Genomic DNA, 19,238 nt, shown 5'->3' on the forward strand with positions numbered 1-19,238 from the left:
CCCCTGAGGCGTGTCCAGTACGAACAACTTCAGGAAAACACTGCCAACCGAGATTTGGCATGCAGTAGTCACCAAAGCATGAACCAGTATAGAAGTAACATGTTTCTTTGCGTCCCCTAGACAATCTGATGATCCCCCGTTCGCCAAAGCCGTGTGCCATGAAGAGAGAACTACAAGCCAATACACTACATGCGTACACGATAATCCGTTCAACGACCCTTGCCTCCGCTTGGAGACACTCTTGTGATATTATCCTTTTGTTGCTTACTATGTGCAACTAAACTCCAGAGAACCGGCCCGCGAACCTTACCACGCCGATAAAGTCGCAGTGAGAGAGAGAAAAAGTGGTGTGCATGATCCCATTCGTGTTCTTCGTGAGTCATTCCGTTGTCGTCAAGCCGGCTGCATAACGCGAAAACCGCGAATGCTTGCCGGCCTGTATACACTCAGAAAACCAAACGAACGAGATGTTTAGGAGGCGACCATGGGGGTCTTCTCCTCGGCACCCGGGACAACGGGCTCCGTGGTGGTGCTCTCAAAATCGGCCTTGGGAGCGGAAGGGAAGTCCTTCTCCTCCACAGAGGGGATGGCGGTGTCTGCGGAAGGAACACGGGCGGGCTTGGAAACAGCCTCGGGGGAAGCAGAGCGGCGGCCGAGCAGCTGCTGGGCCTTGGCGGTGTAATCTCCCATGTACTGCTTGGTGATGTTGGTGGCCTCAGCGGTGTGCTTGCTGGCGACAGTGCGGAACTGGTTGGTCTGCTGGTTGATCACCTCACCGGCGCGGTTGAGCTGGGCGTCGATGAGCTCCTGGTTGGAGGTGTAGAGAAGAGGGACCATGAAGAGCGCAGTGGTGGCAATCAGAGAAAGGCCCCAGAAGGGAACAATCTTGACCAGGTAGTAGGCAATGAAGGAACCGACGAAGGCCTGTGGTAAGAAATTGCGTCAGTCACCATGATGTCAAGAATTGTGGAGATTGTCACGCGAGCAGCTTACAGCAGCAGAAGCACCAATGTTCTCGGCGAAGACGATGCGCTGAGCCTCAATCACGAAGAAGTTGATCAGCTCGTGGACGTCTCCTATGGCGGCATCGAGCGTCTCTCTAGGAATAACGTGGTAGCGTCTGGGGCGGAGCTGGGTAGCAAGGCCGTTGTTGAGGACGAGTTTGCCGGCGACTTCGGCAAGGACGGTGGTGCCGAGCACCATCCAGGTGAGCTTCAAGCTGTATCGCAGAACATCGAGGTAACGAGCAGCGAAGATGAGGGCAACGATGGAGGAGTAGGCAATGGCCGAGGCACCTGTGGGGTGGTTTGTCAGTCGGGGTCGGGGGCCGGAAGGAGTCCGAGCTGTCACGTACGAGGGTTGTTCCACGAGATAAGCTCGAAGAAGAAGGAGTGGTAGTGAGTCAAGGGCTGGCCGGTGGCAGCGGGGTTGGCGGGGGTCTTGCGAGAGGCAGCAAGGTTGCCGAACTCATTTGAGGTCTTTGCGGACTGGTCCTTGACACTCTGGGCGACGGGGCCTGAAAGGGAGGATTCTGGTCAGTATTTGACGATGCGCCACAAAGACGTCATGGGAGGGAGACGTGGGGAAATAAAACGTACCGGAAGCGACCTGCTGGTAGGCAGCGGCAGCGTCTGGAAGGGAATTGTTAGCTTATCATGGTCGCTGGCGATGGGGATTGAAGCTTGAAACACTATTCGCACAAGTTAGCCGGATGTTCGCATATGAGGGGGGAGATCTGGAGCGGGAATGGCGGGATCTCGAGGGACAGCGATAACGTACCTTACTCTCCTTGGTAGCCTGGATGTAGGAAGTACCGTTGGCAGAAGGAGCCGTGGTAGGGGCGTCCGGGAAGTCAGACATTGTGTGTGATCGCAACGAGGTTTCTGGCGATGTATGTGTGGTGTTGTTGTTTAGGAGAGGAAATACTGCGGTCGGGCAGTTGCGGATGGGAGGTGTCGTGTGATGGTGGAGTTGCTAGAAAGCTACCTTGTTTGCGTTTCAAGAAATCGAAGCTTGGGTGGGATGGAAGAGAGTAGCTTTGGTAAGAAGCAAGTGGCAGAAGCTTTGGGGTATTGAGAAGTTCTTGAGATGTAGAAAAAGGGTTGTAGGTAGGTAGGAGGAGAAGAGAGGAAGGTCAGGTGTTTTTGTTGCAATGATGTGTGTAGCCTGTAGGTAAGGTAGGTCTGGAAGCTCAGGCAGAGGTGTAAACCGGAAAGGTGAGGGCGTGTGTTTGTGATTGTGTGGGTGGGTAAGGTCCAGGTGGGTGCAAGACCGGCAGCAGGAGGTGGAAGGTCAGGGAAAAAAGCACGGGCAAGGAAGGGGGGAGAGGGAAAAAAAGACTTTGTGTGTGAGTGAGAGGTGGCTCGGTTGGTAGGAAGGTAAGGTACGAATATTGGCAGTGCTGCTACTACTGCTTCTTCTGCCGGTGGTGCTGCTGCTGGGTGGCAGTGATGTAAATGAAGATCAAGAAGAAAGGAGCACCGCAGAGCCCACTGGGAGCGTCCGTGCCAACGCCGGGCAGGCCAGGCTTGCCAGGACAAGCCCAGGGCGGCGGCGGGCCAGCCAGCGGGAGCAAAGGATACCTCAAGAAGCAAAGCAACAGCGACAGGACTAAAGTACTGCGTAAGAAATGACCCGAGAAGGAGCAATGGGAAACTCCATCAGTCCGTCACCTCCGTCCCGTCTGGGAATTTGGCAAGAGGCAGTGACGCTGTTTTCTCCCAAACAGGACCTACTAGCCGGGAAAAGACCCACGTAGAGGAGCTTTCTCTCCCTTATTTCACACTCCCGTCTAAGATACCCCGTAGTACTGCTCGTCCTACACCATTTCCTACACCACCAGTACTCCGTATACGAACACCTACTCAAGGTATCGCACTGCAGCACGAATACCAATGACTGCATGGTGGAGAGAGAGAAAGAGAGACTGGCGAGCGCACGCAGCACGCAGACGGGGAACGACAAAAAAAAGAGGGGCGGCGGGTCGGGGTGTGGCTAGTGCCTGTCAAGTTGCTGCGTACTGCGTAGGTACTGCGTGCCCAGCTTGGTTTCCGACCTGTGATGACGCAAAAGCTATGCCACAGCAACCAATCGCTCGGTACCTACGGACTACCTCCCTAGGCGCCCCCCAAGACGCGCTCCAAGGGGCTCTGCCGCCATACAATTGCTACGCCGTGTCCGCCAATGACGAAGTATCATGTCAGTCTTCCCTCCGTCTTTGGCGTCATCCCACTGCGTAGCGTCCCTCGTTGGCCGCTAGTTATGCAGCAGGCATGTGACGTGCTCCTGCATTTTCCTCTCTCTTCCTCCCATTGCTGCCAGCCTTCCTTCCTGCTCACAGAGGTCTAGAATTAGCTGCCCACTAGGTATTCTACACTACCTAATGACTGCAGCGGCTGAAGCGACCGGGGATCACCTCAAAATCCTGGAAATCCTGAAACCATGGCATCTCGCTGATATCTGATGCAAGCTGCCCGCCACCCTCCTCTCTCTCAGTCTCTTCACCTTTGCGCCAGGCCGTTCGTTGTGTCCTCATTACCGTGCCACAACTGCAGACGGGCCACGCACGCAAGCCACCGTGATTCCCGTTCCAGGTTACGTCGTTACCAAAGAAGCCAGCCTGTTCATTCACCCAACCCTCCTCTCGTGGCACATTACCCAAAGAGGTTGGAGAAGCATACCTACTACTGCGTACTCACTTTTGTTACTTTTGGTACCCACGATGATCGAGCCTGGTCCTAGCTTCACAGGCAACACACAAGCTACCCACTCCCTAGCGCCGCCGTGTGGCCCGTCCACTTTCAGCCCCTCCACCACTCCCAAGCAACCACACGAGAAAAAAAAACTCACGATATCACCTCGACCCTCCCGTACATTACAACTTCAAAGAGCCTTCTTATCCGTTGCTCAGACGCCCAACCTTTGGATCCAGGACATCCCCGTACACATCTGAAAGCTGACGACCTGCCAGCACATCACTTATAGCCTCTGAGATACGACAGCTAGGGCTTCCTTGACTTCATTGTGATCCCCGCCGCCAGCAACGCTCACACGCCAGCTCACCGTTGCAAATGAAGCTACAGCCATCAGACGAACCCATCTTTTCCATTACTTGCCATTCAAGCACAGGCAAGCCACAACACAACATCAGTCGTAGCCCGCACCGGCCGTCCGTCCTCTCTACCGCGCCGGCCGTGAATCGGACCTAAACGCCCGGTCTTTGCGGCACGTGCCCCAGGTCCCCCAGCTACCCTTCTCTACACGTGCCAAACGCTGCCACCGGACCCTGACAAGACGATGGGTTTCGACAGAGACCATGTTCTTTACTTTGTCACTCGACACTTGACATGTCTTTTTTTCCAAGTGACAAGTCAACACTAGAGCCAAGGTATCCTTCTTCACGGGACCACATGTACCACTTTTGTAATCTACCTTACGGTAAGGTAGTCGTGGCTGCTGCATCTAATCAGCCGAACAAAAGGGCTTACAAAACCCTCCCATGCGAGCGAGAATGTCTCGGTCAAACACACACCACCACCACCTGGAAAGAACAAAAAGCTGACCAGAGCGTCGATATTCTCCATCACCAAAAGTGACCCATCAGTCTCTCAGACAACGAATATCAGAAGAGAAGGGAAGAAAAAAAAAAGATAGTAAACAGAGCATCGAAATCCACTCTTACCACAGCAACATGCACGCCAAACCAGCAACATCCCAGCTTTTTTTTTTCTTAGGGTAGTGTATAAAGTAAATCAGTCTCCTGCGCCACAGCCATCACATGTGAAAACGACACCATCCCCACCATCGCAGCACCGCACCGCCACACTTTGGAGGTGTGTGGTCCCGAGCACAGACAGACCAGATACCCAACTCACGACATGGGTCACCCAAAAAGCCAAGCAAACCCAAAACTGCTGCAGATGCAACATCAAGGACCCACGATGTTGCCCAAACGGGTCAAAAGAAAAAGGGGTTCGCCTTTTCCAGTCCCCATCCCACCCCGTGGGCATGGGCATGGGGGGTGTTGAACTCACAGACCACTGATAAGGGTAGCTTTGCGCTTTTACAGCTCTACTTTCCAGATGCTATGGAGATCGCCTTGTAGCTAATCTACTCAGGAGAGGACACATTGGCAGTCACTTTGCAGCGTATCGTGGATTGATTCATGGTATTGATTGATTATCCCTTCATGACTCTGAATTTCTTTCCCACTGGTATTCTGATACTATCTGTATTTTGACAAAAAAAAGGTCCTGCTCCTCCGATAAACCCTCCAAATCCCTCCCTGCTCATGAGGGGGGAAGGGGGGGGAGAGAGGATTTTAAAAACAAACAAATGGGGCCGGCGGACATCCCTAGTTTCATAAAGGGCGGAGACGAGAATCCGTCCGCTCCCGCCGTCGGGGTGTGGAAAGTGCCCTTTCTTCAACTCCGATGCCATGAATGGTATGAATGGAATAATAAAATCAGTAAACAGTCTAGAATGCCAATGCCGTGCAGTGGGTTGTGTTTCGAAAAGAAGAAGAAAAAGAATGCTCCTCCAGGCGTGGAGCAGGCCTACTTCCACAGATGCAAAAAGCCGCCATCTTGCCCTGTCTTTCCGAATGCAGTGATGAAGGTGTGACAAGCAGACGGGCCTGGTACCCGTTGCAAGAACCCGAATGCAAAATAATCTAGATGCTCCGAATGCTCCTCTAATTTTGTTGTGGTTTGGAACGCCGATGTGATCATGAAAGAGGTCGAACAGGGTCCTGGTTATCTCCTCCAACCCCAGAAGCCTCCCGCCGCGGGCGCGGGAGCTGCTGCGGCGGCGGCTGCTGCTGCTGCTGGGGCGGGCGTCGGCGTGGCAGGCTTGACGGGCTCTGCCGCTGCTCCCGTGAGGCGACCAAATACGCCCATGGCCGCTGACGCTGCCGCTCCTGCCGCCGTTGCTGCAGGTTGTGCCTGTGCTGCCTCTCCAGTAACGAGGCTGTATGCCTTTCTTAAGCTCTCAAGCTTCTGTTTCGTCTCTTCGGCCTCTTGCCTGGCGATAGCTTCGGAAGTCTTGGCCTGCACGAGCTCCAACAGCAACGCCTCGTGCTGGTCATCCGTCGGTGGCGGAGCCGGCACGGGAGGCGGCGCCTGTGTAGCCGGTGGTGGCGTCGAGTCGTGAGGCTTCGGCATTGACGAGGAACGCTTGCTGAATATCGATCCAGCTTGGGACGGGGTTGACTTGCTCCTACCAAGCTTCAACTCTCTCAAGCCGCTCGCACCACTAGCAGAACTCTTCCTCACAGGCGAATCACCATCGGGCTGAGTATTACTCTCCGCACCGGCGGCGGATGCCCGCGCTCTCATCGTGTGTATTTGCTTCTCCAGTCGCTGTTTGTCCTGGTGCAAGATGCGTGTATGCGAGTGGGATTCCCGCACTTGATCCTTAAGTGTTGTAATTTCTTGTTCTAGGTCGTGCATTTTTCGGTTGTAGTCCTGAGACTGTGATACCGCGCTGGCGAGCTGGTCCTTGAGTTGCTGCAATTCCTGTTGCATTTGCGATTTGGATTCGCCTCTGGACATTCTGCGTTCGACGCCGACGCCGCCATGGCGCCCAAATCGTTCTTCGACATTATCGAGGAGTTGTGATAGGTCTCCTGGTGACGGGGTATCTTGCTCGCCTGTCTTGGCAGTGGACACATCTCCCTCGCCTCCCTCGCGTGCCTCATTTGCGGGGTCATCGGTCGCCTTGAGAGTATCGACGCTCGCATCGGTACCGACAGAGTCGTTGCTGGCCTTCTTGCGCAGACCGTCCAGTAGCGACCGGACAGCCTGCTTATCGTCCTCGCGCTGTTCCCGTTCCTTTTGGAGTTCGTTTGCGAGCGATGCATGGTTTCGTTGCAATTCGGTCAATGCAGTGAGGAGGTCTTCGATCTGGGTGTGCAGTGCATTCTCCTTGTTGTTCTTGCCGCCATTGAAGGCCTTGCCGCCGCTAGGGATGGGCGTCGATTCGCGGATGGATGCGCTGTCGGTGTTTGATGAATCTCGGGAGACGGTGGTGGCTTCGGTGGATGCAGAACTGAGAACGCTGACGGAGCTGGCTTCCATCGAATTGAGAGTGGAGGCCAGGCTCTGCTTCGATGTGCTCCTGCGCAGCATGCTCAAAGGCCGTGACGGAGCGGTGAGGCCCGGGCTGAGGGTGGAGGAGGACTTCGGGGAGATGATGGTGGAGGAAGCCCAAATGCGGCCGAGGAATCGGGAGGCTGCAGTGGTCACGTCGGAGGAACGCGCCGCATTAGCGCTAGCAATTTGCGCGTCTCTGTACCCCTGCTCCAACTGTAGCAATGTCTCTCTGGTGACAACGCCCGATAAACTGACAAAGTCCTGCACAAATTCATCTGCGTTGTAATGGTAGCAATCCCACAGACCCCTCGAAAGGAGAAGTTGCATGACATCCTCGAGCTCGGTGCACGCTAAAATCCGGGCCTGATTCTTCTGCATCAGGGATAGGGCGACCCGCATCAGGGTCTCCGGGGCCCCCTCGGCAAAGATGACATCGTAGATGCGAAACAGCATCGGCAGGGGACATGTAACAGCAAAAAAGCTGAGGAACCATTGTGAAACGTACGCCGGATCGACTTGCAATTCGTCCAGATGGTTCGATACTGGTGTCATGTGCTCTCGAAGAAGCTCTCGAAACTGGTAGATGCGGACATGCAGTCCTGACAGGTCTGGCAGGAAACAGCTTCGCAGATCATATCGTTCCATCAATCTGCCCATCTCAACATGTTAGCCTCAACGTTGCATGTGCATTTGCATCGAAACCTTGTTTTGCTTATTCTCTCGGACCCCTTTTCCCAGGAAATCGGGTGAGGGGGGCCGGGCGGCTGGTCGGGTTTGCTTTTTGGGATTTTGACACGTACCGGACTAAAACACAAAATGCCTGTTTATCGGGCATGTGCATCAAGAGAGGGCCAACAAGAAAAGCCAGCCCTTGACAGTAACCAATTTTCGTATCGTAGAGACTGAAGCATTTGAGAACCCGGCCGAGCATGCGTTGTCCGTCGCCCTCGGGGTCGCGAAACATGTCGACTCCAGGGAAACTCCGACCGAGGTCCTTGCCGATAATGGGCTCGTAGGGACTCGACTCGCCCGTGAATCGCTCGTACTGCTCCTCGAGTGCGGAATCTCTTGCGCCTGCCATGCTTTGCCATACAACGCCTCGTAGCGGAGGGGGGATGCCTTTGCGTATCTTGTTCGATAGAAGCGTTGGCAATCGAGCTGCCGTCTGTTGATAGTCCTTGACCAATGCGGCGTAAAACTCGAGATCGGTCATTGGTGGCGGCGGGAGCATCGAGTATCGCAAGGCCGGTGGTGTTGGCCCGTGGACCATGTGTCGTAATTGTGCCATTGATGGCGGTCTCGGGCGATTGGAAGCGGCCACTTGTTCCACGGCTTGAACTTTGATGGTCTTGGGGTTCGTCGCCAACTTATCGTTTTCCTGCTCTAGCATGGCCAGCAACATGGCTGTAGACTGGGAACTGTGAGCCTCGACAAAGTTGCTGTTTGAGTAGCCACAGGATGCACTTACTCTATCTGTATCCGCGTCCCTAGGTTCTTGTGCTTCGGATTTCTGCAGTTCGTCCCAATTGACTTCCTCCTCGTCCTCTTCTTCAGCTTCGTCCACCACGGGCCTCTTAAATTCTATGGGCGTCTCGAGTAGGGTTCCCCTAGCTGGTAGTGAAGTGATGCGGTCTCCCTCTTCTTCGGCCTCGTCCTCGCAGTCCACAAGCTCGTCTTGAAGGTTCCGAGTAGCGTTCGTAACAGGTAACGGCGTCGTAGGGTCGCTGGGTGGCGTGTCGTCGGTCTCGTCCTCTGGCTGATTCTGAGTCTTGACCTCTAGCGTCTCTGTCGGGAAGGGAAGCTTTTCAATCTTGACAGTGCTAGGTCTCCTCCTCGGGGGTGAATCGGGGCCAACATTGGTGTCGAGGGTCAGAGTAGGCGGCTCGGAAAGCCTGACAGTGACCATGGAATCGTGGGCCAACATCTTGGGCGTCGTCTCCCGGTGGTCGTCGTCGTCTTGGTTGGCGTTGGCGTTGGCGGCAGCGGGTCTCGTGTCGGGTTTGGCATGCGTCAGCTCGGTGTTGTGGTCGACCTCATCCCGTTGCTGCAGCGCCAGGTCCATGGCCAGGCCGCCCGGCTGCTTGATTGGTGTTTTCGCAACAAGAAACCACAGTAGGGACTGGAATGTGGACTCGTCGAAGGTGATCCTACAGTATGCGTGTAGGACGGTCAACGACGACAAGTGCGCGCGGCCGTGGCCCTGTTTCCAAGACTCATAAAATCGCAGGCCAATCTCGTCTCTCGACAAGTTTCCCGAATTCGAGGCTCGATGTGGTTCAACGTTCTCGGTGGGCGGCTCGCGAGCCCAAAGACTGTCGTACCCAATGAATTGCGTACGGGGTAGGGGAGGAGGGCGAGCGGCAGGAGAATGAGTTGAACAGCCACAAGCAATGCGGATGATCAGGGATGTGCACAAGGTTGGCAGCGGTAACACAGCAAGCAGAGAGAGCAAGACTCGGTGCGGGTGGTGGTTGTGTCCAACAAAGTGACTAGCTGGCTGCTGCTTGCTGCAACGGCGGGTGGGTGTGGCTTTGGGTCCCGAAATATCTCCTCCAACGGTTTCCTTGTTCAATGGAGAGCCAGGGGGTATCGAGTAACGAACGACACGGCAGCGCAGCAGCGGGAGGGGAAAAAAAAGAAAACGGGGGGGAATCCACAGATGGGCAGCCTCCTTGGAAGAGCCGCGAGCGAAGTCGGGGGGAGGATGATGAGTAGGTAAGCCTGGAACAGTCGAGAGGGCAAAGGGCGAACTTTGAGGGATTGAATGGGAACTGGAGGGAGAACCGGGAGCTTGGAAGAGTCAACCTGGAAGAATCAAGAAAGGATTGGACGGCGACAGGAGGGGATTGAGATTGGGATTGGGCCTGCAGGCGTGTCAGTCAACTCGGTCAAGTGCTCCTGTGGTTATGTCGTTTCATCGAGGAGCCAAGGACGCTGAAACGCTGGGGTGGGCGGCCCAGGGTAGGTGGATGCCGATGGACTGGCAATTGCAGCCTCTCGAATCTCCTGGATAGCATCTCAGTCTATTCTTGCAGAGTACTCCGCAGGGCAGCAGCGGGCAGCTTCTCCCTCTGTAATCCGTAGGTACTTCCTCCACTTGCACTTTGAATTTATGACTACATACAGGCCCTGTGCCACCGGGAGACGTGGACTTGGGAAGGGGGAGGCGGTCACTGAAAGACACGAACGAGAGAAAGAGGCAGCCACAGCTGAGCAGTCAGGCAGTGGCAGTTCAGACGTTGCCAGGGCCAAAGAGTTCGCCTATTCTAGCGCGGATAGCTTGGGAAGCTCGAGTGTGGTTTAGCTAAGATCACCGCGGATACCAGGTGGCGTTTGTTTCCAAGCCCGGTCGATCCCCAAGGTCTTGGTGGCGGCTTTTTGGTGGTGGTGTTGCAGCACGGAGTAGTGGTCTCACGGGGTAGTAAAAAAGTCTTGGTCTGATGGGTAGGCACATACGAAAGAATGCGGGATGTGCGGCAGGGGGCAAGGCAGAGGGGTGATGATCAGATGAGATTGGGTTGCGTTGGCAATGGGGATTGGGCGAATCTCGACTGGTCTGGAATGAAGTGAGCGGTCAAAGGGGGACTCGGGAATCCATGCTGGGGAAAGGGAACTACCTTACGGATAGATGATACCTAGAGCCCTGCTGTGGCATGTTCTTTCCACTTGCATGCTTCCCTTTCATCGTTTGAGTATGGGATTCAATGGTCACATCACAGGGCGGTCATGAGAGAAAGGGAGCTCGCAAACAAGATACTACCTATGCATGTACGAAGTGTGCCCACGGATGACTATTGCCTAGAATGCAGCTAGGCAGCCTCGGACGCCATGGAGGGAGTTGACAAACGACGCGATGCCCGGGTAAGAAGCGTTTTAATTGATGACAACATTTTCATATGAACCGGATAGCAAGAGAGGGGAACTCAATTTCCCAAGGGGGCGGGCACCGGGGGTAAGGGTTCACAAACGAAAAACCGCGAATCCCACGCGCTCATTCGCCCTCTTGTCTGACGTGTAACCCGGGAACTGTTTACATCACTTCGCCGCTCGTCACTCGCCTACCTGGGTATCCGTACCTCGCTTGATCATGAACAGCATCAATTGTACGGAGTATGGCAATTCCTATCACCAAACCCCCTATTTCTAGCACCAACGGTCAAAAAGGATCAACACCGCCAACGAAACAAAGGACCAATAGCTATCTATCTGTTAGACCGTGGCTGGCCAGACCAACCCAAGAGAAAATACAACAAACCATCTCGAAAGCTCGGACGAAATTAGCAGCAAAAAGAGGCACGCGTGGAAAAAAAAAAAAAAAAAAGCAGCCACTTTCTGCAAGGTACGGGACCGCTAGCACCCGTCAGCAATCCAATCACGGGCCATGCCCCCCCCCCCCTCCTGCAAGCTGCAGCACACCTGCACAGAAACAAGCTTCCACGCGTGCTGCACGACGGCAGGCACATTTCCGTCATCTCCCAACCCATCCTCCAATCCAGAGTCCAACCTCTACGAAAGAGAAGGCTGCCTCGATGGCCCGCCGAATGACAAGCGCTGGGATTAAACACGCCGGCGGGGAGCTTTCGGGTTCCACTCTGTTCATCATTTCGTGATTTTTTTCTCTTCCCTCCTCCCATTTGCCGGGTATTACCGAGTACCCAACCGCATCCACAAACGCCCAGCCCAACGAGCGGTCCAAGGGGGTCCTTCCTCGGCTTCAGCCTTCATACTACAGTGACTTCACAGCATCCGTAAACCTGTCGGATATCCACGATCCACAAGTGATGTACACTTCGTAGACAAGGCATGGTACGCATACACACAACATGCGTATCCGCGCAGGTAAAGAGAATGCCATCACTACGTATCTCCGCTGCCTAAACTCTCAATATCGCCACCATGAGACTTTCTTGCATTTCCGAATTCCATGTACACACAGACACTACGGTTCAGATCCCGTAGCTTCCATCCAGAGTCTGCATATCCCAAATCCTTTTTCATAACGATGGGACAGCAGAGGGGGGGGGGGGGGCAGTGGCACCGTACCATAGCTCCAGCCCACGGCCCTTCGGAAACCCCACAGACGTGTAAGAGTATGCCATTCACTCGGGACAGACAGCGTCAGATACAAAACCTACCGTGGCGCGGGATTACGAGGTTCTCCTTACACCACCTGCCTGTCGTCCTTACGCAAGCCCCAAGCGCACCTCTCCATAGACCTTATAGATAGAGATATGTTGGTATCGAGAGATTATCGTATACATAAGATATATCTCGATCTATCCTAATACGATCGTGAATATCATCCAAGTCAAGACAATTCGATGGTGTTGGCACATATGCCTCTCTCTCAATGATACACATCCATGAATGACTTCATCGCGTTGTGTTAGTTAATGTCTGTACAACCGCAGCAAACCGCATAGAATGGCACGGCCGTCGATGAAGCTGTCTCGGTATCGGTTGTCACCGGCCCGAGTCAAAACATATCCGATCCTGGGGTCGCGAGGATCCAATAAGCACACACATCAGTGACAATTCACAAGACAACATAGCGCCTGCCCTTTGACTATCCAATCTTCAATTCGTCTCATCCACCTCTTTCGAGCCAATGTGCTTCCCCTATGCCGACCTATATAACACACAGTATGCCGCAACTCCATCGGCTCCAAAGAGTATAGTCTATGCAAACTTGGCTGACGGCCTCCTCTAAATCCATCAAACGCCGCGCGATTGCACCTCGTACAGCTCCAAACGCAACAAAGTTTGTAGCGGACATCTCCAGCTATGGCTCTCCAACGTAGAGGGCGCCAGCGGGAGAACCCGCCACCCGCGCCAAAAACTGTGACTTATTTTTCTTTTATACATCTCCCTAGGGTCCTGAACACCACCATGTTACCCAATGGCCGAGTCCGATCCATGCCGCTTCCTCACGCCTTGATCATGATAGAGACATGCCCTGCTGCTGATGTGCTCCGGGCATGTTCTGCATTTGCATGGGCCGTTGAGCTTGAGCCATGGCGGGGCTCGCGTGGTGGCTCGGCGGCCGCTGACCTTGTCCCTGCTGCCCCGGTTGACCCTGAGGGCGGCCCGCGGCCTGGAACGGTGGCTCCTTCTTGGGGTCCGCATTTGGAAACAGCGCTTGAAGCTTTCTGTACAGCTCAGATAGGTATTTGGATCGTTCCTCGCGGTCTGTCATCGGGTCTGGATTGTTCTCGGGAATGTCGCCTGGCGGAGTTGAGTTTCGGATCTTGAGCGCCATATTCAGTGGCGGGGAGGACAGGTAAGCGGGCGATGGAGGAACCTGGACGTTTCCCTTGCGATCGGCCAAAGCGGCTAGGTATGCGAGATTCGCTTGAAGTCGTCGCATGCAACTGTGAAGAAAAGTGTCAGTATTCCTTTGTTTTCCATCTCATGTCTGTCTTAGTGACTTACTGGCTGTAGTCCTGCTGAACCGACCCTTCTTCTTGGGTCGGTTTCCTCGCCTGATCTCCTTCTCCTGGTGTCTCTTTCTTCAACTCACTTAGCGTGTGTTGCAACTGCATCGACTCGAACAACAGCTCTTGATTGATCTCCAACAACAGTGAAAACCTCTCCTGTTCGCGGGACTCGCTGCCGGGACTAAGGGGCGTCGATACCGACGATGTGCCATTTGCAGTCGCGTTCTGGTTATGTTGAGGGAATGTCGGGGTCTGAGGGGTCGTCACGGACGCGATGGAAGCCGAGTGCTGGTGCGCTGACGCCGCAGGAGTCTGGCCATGTGATTGAGGTTGCGATGTGGGATGGTGCTGCTGCTGTTGCTGTTGCGCGTGTTGTTGTTGTTGAGGCTGGTTTTGCTGATGTTGTTGTTGCTGTGCTTGCTGCTGTTGGTGTTGTTGCTGCTGCTGCTGCTGCTGCTGCTGCTGTTGGTGTTGGTGTTGTTGCTGTTGATGTTGAGCTTGTTGTTGCTGATGCTGTTGTTGCTGGTTTTGCGATTGTGGCGGCTGCTGTTGCTGACCCTGCTGTTGCTGGTGATGTTGCTGGTTCTGCTGGTGTTGCTGCTGAGGGTTCTGGGGATGTTGAGGTTGGTGCTGCTGATGCTGCTGTTGTTGCTGTTGCTGCATCGCATTGTTTGGAGAGCCTTGTCCACCTTGCGCCGCGCTCATCGGCCTCTGAGGTGTCGAGCCCAATTGCATGCCGCCTTGGTTTCCATGATTGCCTTGTCCCTGCCCTTGTTGGTGTTGTTGTTGTTGTTGTTGCTGCTGCTGCTGTTGTTGTTGTTGCTGCTGCTGGTGTGCCTGCTGCGCTTGCATGCGCTGCTGCATCATCATCTGCTGCTGTTGTTGAGGCGTCATGCCCGCCGCATTCATCGGGAAGCCTTGCATTCCTCCAAAGTTGGGATGTTGACCGCCCGGCGCGGGCATGTTGCCGCCGTATGGATTGCCCTGGTAAGGGTTTTGGAAGCCCACTGGTAGAGACATTGATGTTAGCAAACGCGTGTTCCCATGGATTGATGCTGGAAGATGCTGTGGTGCCATGTCGTTTGGCGGGTGTCCGTTGACGATGATGATGACTATGGTGACGGAGTGACTGCAAGACAGACGCGATCTCGTGGCACCACGATCTTTGTCTCGATCATCGACGGGCAATACATGCTGCCACGAGGCAGCATCAGAGGGCGTGACGCAGATACGAGACTCTCTGACCGATGGCGAGACGTGGACACACACACGGGCAAAGACAGGGCAAGGAAGGGGGGAGCTCACTCTGACCATTGGCAGCCATGTGTGGCATGCCGGCGTTCTGCATCATGCCTGCAGGGCCAGCGCCCGACATCATGGCGGGATTGGGACCGCCGACGAAGCCGGGCTGGCCTCCAGGCATACCAGCGAATTGATTAGGGTTGTACATCATCTGCTGGCCCGGCTGGGTTGGGACAGAGCCTGGCTGCATGTGAGGGTTCTGGTTTGGAGGTGGGGCGCTGGTGTTGAAGTTCGGAGGGACATTGGAGAAGCCGTAGCCGGGAGCGTACATGGCTGGGACGGGATGGGATAGGATGGGCGCGGAGCTATTATTATTATTATGGTTTTGGGGGGACGGGGCTTGCTTGACGCGATGGTCCCAAGGAACAGGTTGAACGGGGGGGTCCCAAGGGGCCTAGTCGAGAAGAGCGTGTGAGCGTGTATCCGTACGGATAAGGTACTGTAGCAATAGACTCGGGCTTGAGACTCGGTCAGACACGGGCTGGCTGGCTGGCTGGTTCGCTTGTTGTCTCGCGCTTGGCTGGGTTGGACTGGGTTGGCCTAAACTGGGCGGAGGAGGTGAGGGAGAGGCGCGGCCGCAGCGGGCGGGCGACGTTTCGTCAAGTCGATCGCAACAAGAGAGAAGAACGGCGGGCGGGCGGCGGGGAGTGCGTGGAGTAAAGCGAGGTGGTCCTGGCCTGTCCGGGCCGCAGGTTTGTTAGGCTGGCGGGATGACTGGCTCGTTTGCTTGCTGCTTGACGTGCGTGATGAGCGGTGGGGGACAGGGGTTGTATCGTCCGGCGTCAATGGGCTGGCTTGTCTCTTCGATAGACTGTGAGCGAACTGACAGCCAGACTCTTTGGCCTATGAGCGGATTGAATCGGCTTGCGACTTGCCAATGATGGATGTATTTCGTATTAGGGTACAACCATGCATACGGAACGAATCCAGCAGTTCCTGTCTCTGCACTCGGGGGTACCTGGCTGTTTGGTATGGCGTAGCGGTATAAGGTACCTGGGGGCTGGGATGAGGCCGGCCCTATTTGTCTCGGTCTCGTCCGTACTCGTCCACTACCTTAGGTAAACCTCTCAGTAGGTACAGTAGGGAAGTAGAGGGAAGTAGAGCACACGGGGGTGTGAGAATGTGGAAATCAGGGGTCCAAAGTGAATGAGATGGGTACGGTGAGAAAGGGTGAAGGGCTTGGTACGGGTAATGGGTGGGAGATGACGTGGAGTGATGGGGCGCCAGATGAGAGGTTGCCAGTGAGAGATGAGGCAGGAAGGGATTGTGAGAAGCGTATCCGTAATTGCTCGATGATTGACAATGTCCAATCTGGTAAAGAAGGAGCCAAGGAGCGTCCCAAAAAGTGCCACAGCGCGGGCCGGTGAGACAAGACTAGAGCAAGCAGATGGCAATCGGGTGGTGGTCTGCGCCGGGCTGCCACTTGAATCAGGAACGACGCCGAGCTGGATAAGGTACGGAGTATCCGTAAGGTAGGCAAGCTGGCAAGGTCCCACGCGGTAGGTACCTTTTTAGAAAGTAAAGGTAAGATGGAAGGATACGCGGAGAGCGGAAGGGGTGGGTGACTGGTGCAAGACGGCACGGTAGGGTGCGGTTGGAAGCGAAGGGACAGGACGCAAAGCAACCCTTTGCGTACGTTTGACACGACGACAGGACAACAGAAAGGACCTCAGATGCGGCCTTGGTGTGAGTGACGGCGGGCGTGGAGCATCAAGCGGAGAGAGAGAGAGGTAAGGTAAGGTACGGATAGGAAGGCCAGGCGTGGAACGGCACGGCACGGTATCGGTGTGTCGGTGTGCGGTAAGGCAAGGTGAGATGAGGTAAAGGTGAGAGCGGGTGTGGCGGCGCGGCGGTAACCTTGTCTAGAGTTCCAGTCCAGTTGCGATCCGGCGATTAATATTGTCTGGGTGTGTGTGAGAAATGAGGGAGCCGCGTGTGTGAGGGAGCGAGCGAGCGAGATATCGGGGTGTCGGTGTGTAGTGTTGTGTGAGGTGTCAACCAGGCATTCATAGGCAAGAGGGACGTGGAAAGGCAGAAACAGAATTTTCCTGCGTTGCTTTTCCACATGGGCCCTGGGGGGAGCTTGAGAAACGGCGGGGCGTTCTGGGAAGGGGGGAGGGGGGCACGCGCCGGGGTCATTGGAAACCTGTTGCGAACCTGCGCTTGGAACTCAGAAGGTGCGAAAGGTGGCCAGTACGTACCTCGGGACGTTATTCGAGCAGTCGAAGAGCCGAGGCGAAACTGCCCTTTGATTGGACTAAAGCGAAGACTCCACTTCAACATGACAGGGGTGTGCCTGCAGCCGACAAGGGTCATGTCTCCCCTCCCCTTCCTCAAACTTCTTAAGAATAATGGAAGGCATGATTGAATCAATTACCTACCGGTACCTTGTACCCGTACCTTTGTTGATGCTCGCGAATCTGATTAGCAGAGAGCATTCATCCTGCAAGTAAGAGACTAGCATCATTCAAAGTCAAACTGGGAAGATTGAGAATCGCTTTGCAGTGATGTGATATCGCACCTCTGAATACGTCTAAATGTCGAGACTAGGAAGGTGTCTGCCGCTAGACGAAGCACCTCGCATGGTCTGGCATCGCAGTACCTGCTGGAGCCTTGAAGTACCTAGTATTTCACCGAAAGCTAAGTAGACGCCCTGATGCCAGGTCAGGGACCAGGCCAAATGGACCTTCCTACAGTTCCTAGACTTCCTTGTATTTCCTACCATTACATGCCGACTCTTGTTCTCTCAAGACAGACATTCTAAAGGCTTCATTCCATTATCCCTTAATCTTACCTCCAACATGGCCACCAGCCCATGGATCCTTCAAGCATAAACCCCACCCAACAGTAGCTGGCCGGATACGAGGCCCTCACGACGTATATGTTGTCCCGTACGTCGAGTTGCCGTACACAACGTCGATGAAGTTCTGCGCTATAATCTCATCTTTCGATATCACTTACGTTAGCCCAACATCCATACAAAAAGAAGAGCCCGCTAAACACTCTAGACTTACCCGCACGTTCCGAAGGATGCAACTCGTCATACCACAAAAAGCTCGACTTGGCCTCCGACGAGTCAACGCAGGCCCTAGTCACCGCATCGCAGGTCCGGTACGGTGCCGTCACGTTCGCAGGCGACGATAAGTAACTCGAGGGGTCGTCGTGGACGTCCCGCAGCAGAGAGTGCACGTCAAAGATTGAAAAGCTCGCCCCGGGCCAGCGCTTCTTGACGAGCAGGTGGAACGGCGCGCCGTAGTCAAACATGGTGTTGACGCTGGTGCTGTACTCGAGCATCTTGAACTCAGTCTCCGTCGTATTGTACGCCGTCTTGTTGGTCCAGAACTGGCTGTTCCCGAACCCGCTTTTCCCCGGTCCCGTCGCGGCGTACAGCGGCGACTGCTCCAGTGGTGCGATGTTCAAGAGGACAAAGTGGCGCCCGCCCGTCTCGTAGACGTTGTCGAAGACCTCCCAGATGCAGTCCACGTAGCTGGAGATGGTCGTGCCGGCGGCGTTGGTGTCGGTGAGGAACGCGCCGTAGCCCAGGTCGTTTGTGCCGATCCAGAGCGCGTAGACCGTGTTGTCCGCCTTTCTGTTCGGATAGAGCGTCTCAAAGGCCGTGTCAGCCTTGTACGCCGGTATCTCGTAGTCGAGCACGGATGGAAACGGCTGCTTGATGGCTGCGAAGTCGCGCGATATGATCTTGTTGGAGCAGGTGGCGCCGCTGACGGCGTAGCCGTAGTAGTTCGCTCCCGTCGAGTTGGCCGCGATCCGGCCCCAGGCATAGCCGCCGCTCGCAGTCGAGTTGCTCGGCGGTAGCAGAGTGCCGGCCGGGGGAGCCGTGCCGTTGTTGTTGATAAAATACGAGAGCCGACCTTCGTCGGTGTAGCTGTCGCCGAAGGCCACTAGGTTCTCGAACTTTTTCAGACCGCATTGGGAGGCCGTAGCCACCGAGGCTAGAGCTGCGACGACGAGGGGGAGCATAACGGCGGTAAGAGACTCGCAGGGCGAAAACACTCCGCCGGGCAGACACTTTCGAAAGGTCAGGAAGGGCAGCGGGGACCAGAATAAGCAACCGCCATAGCTTCGGTATCTGGGGATTGATGTTCATATAGCTCTCACCCATGGCTTGACCCCCATAGCCTCACATTCTTGCGTCATGATGGGCCATAGGTCCTTTCATCCGGGACACTAGGATCGGGAGGGGCGGGGGAAGCTCGACCGATTCAGAGACGGACGAAGAATGGCCGCCTATGAAATGGGCCGGATCGTAGGTAGTAGGAGCTTTCCCCCCGCGTACAGGGCGGGAGAGCGGTGACGAACCCGCGTGATGCGGAGTTCGGTAGAAGAGATATCAAATATCTGTAATTTCCCCAGATCCCATCATCATCATGGATGAGGGGTAAGTTGG

At 55.1% G+C, this 19,238-nt stretch overlaps 6 protein-coding genes across 6 annotated transcripts; 1 reads left to right on the top strand and 5 right to left on the bottom strand.

Moving 5' to 3' along the window:
• Positions 1–471: 471 nt before the first annotated feature.
• CCOS01_16366 (uncharacterized protein) lies at positions 472–1,860 on the bottom strand (the record flags this gene model as incomplete). The annotated part of the gene is made up of 5 exons (XM_060464502.1): positions 472–924; positions 994–1,295; positions 1,355–1,516; positions 1,599–1,631; positions 1,785–1,860. The coding sequence occupies 5 exons, from the start codon at positions 1,858–1,860 to the stop codon at positions 472–474; spliced, it is 1,026 nt and encodes a 341-aa protein (XP_060304998.1).
• Positions 1,861–5,753: 3,893 nt separating this feature from the next.
• On the bottom strand, positions 5,754–9,153 carry CCOS01_16367 (TBC domain-containing protein; the record flags this gene model as incomplete). Its single annotated transcript, XM_060464503.1, has 2 exons — positions 5,754–7,740; positions 7,892–9,153. 2 exons carry the CDS (start codon positions 9,151–9,153, stop codon positions 5,754–5,756), a joined length of 3,249 nt encoding a protein of 1,082 aa, XP_060304999.1.
• A 509-nt stretch (positions 9,154–9,662) lies between these two features.
• On the top strand, positions 9,663–9,941 carry CCOS01_16368 (uncharacterized protein; the record flags this gene model as incomplete). The annotated part of the gene is made up of 2 exons (XM_060464504.1): positions 9,663–9,787; positions 9,869–9,941. The coding sequence occupies 2 exons, from the start codon at positions 9,663–9,665 to the stop codon at positions 9,939–9,941; spliced, it is 198 nt and encodes a 65-aa protein (XP_060305000.1).
• A 3,088-nt stretch (positions 9,942–13,029) lies between these two features.
• On the bottom strand, positions 13,030–15,101 carry CCOS01_16369 (uncharacterized protein; the record flags this gene model as incomplete). The annotated part of the gene is made up of 3 exons (XM_060464505.1): positions 13,030–13,462; positions 13,524–14,535; positions 14,834–15,101. The coding sequence occupies 3 exons, from the start codon at positions 15,099–15,101 to the stop codon at positions 13,030–13,032; spliced, it is 1,713 nt and encodes a 570-aa protein (XP_060305001.1).
• Positions 15,102–16,723: 1,622 nt separating this feature from the next.
• On the bottom strand, positions 16,724–16,969 carry CCOS01_16370 (uncharacterized protein; the record flags this gene model as incomplete). The annotated part of the gene is made up of 1 exon (XM_060464506.1): positions 16,724–16,969. The coding sequence occupies one exon, from the start codon at positions 16,967–16,969 to the stop codon at positions 16,724–16,726; it is 246 nt and encodes an 81-aa protein (XP_060305002.1).
• Positions 16,970–17,700: 731 nt separating this feature from the next.
• Positions 17,701–18,811, bottom strand: CCOS01_16371 (acetyl esterase; the record flags this gene model as incomplete). The annotated part of the gene is made up of 2 exons (XM_060464507.1): positions 17,701–17,774; positions 17,845–18,811. 2 exons carry the CDS (start codon positions 18,809–18,811, stop codon positions 17,701–17,703), a joined length of 1,041 nt encoding a protein of 346 aa, XP_060305003.1.
• Between the last annotated feature and the right edge of the window lie 427 nt (positions 18,812–19,238).

The sequence above is a fragment of the Colletotrichum costaricense genome, assembly GCF_030867565.1.
Source record: "Colletotrichum costaricense strain IMI 309622 chromosome Unknown Scaffold_29.1, whole genome shotgun sequence".
NCBI classification, from domain to species: domain Eukaryota; kingdom Fungi; phylum Ascomycota; class Sordariomycetes; order Glomerellales; family Glomerellaceae; genus Colletotrichum; species Colletotrichum costaricense.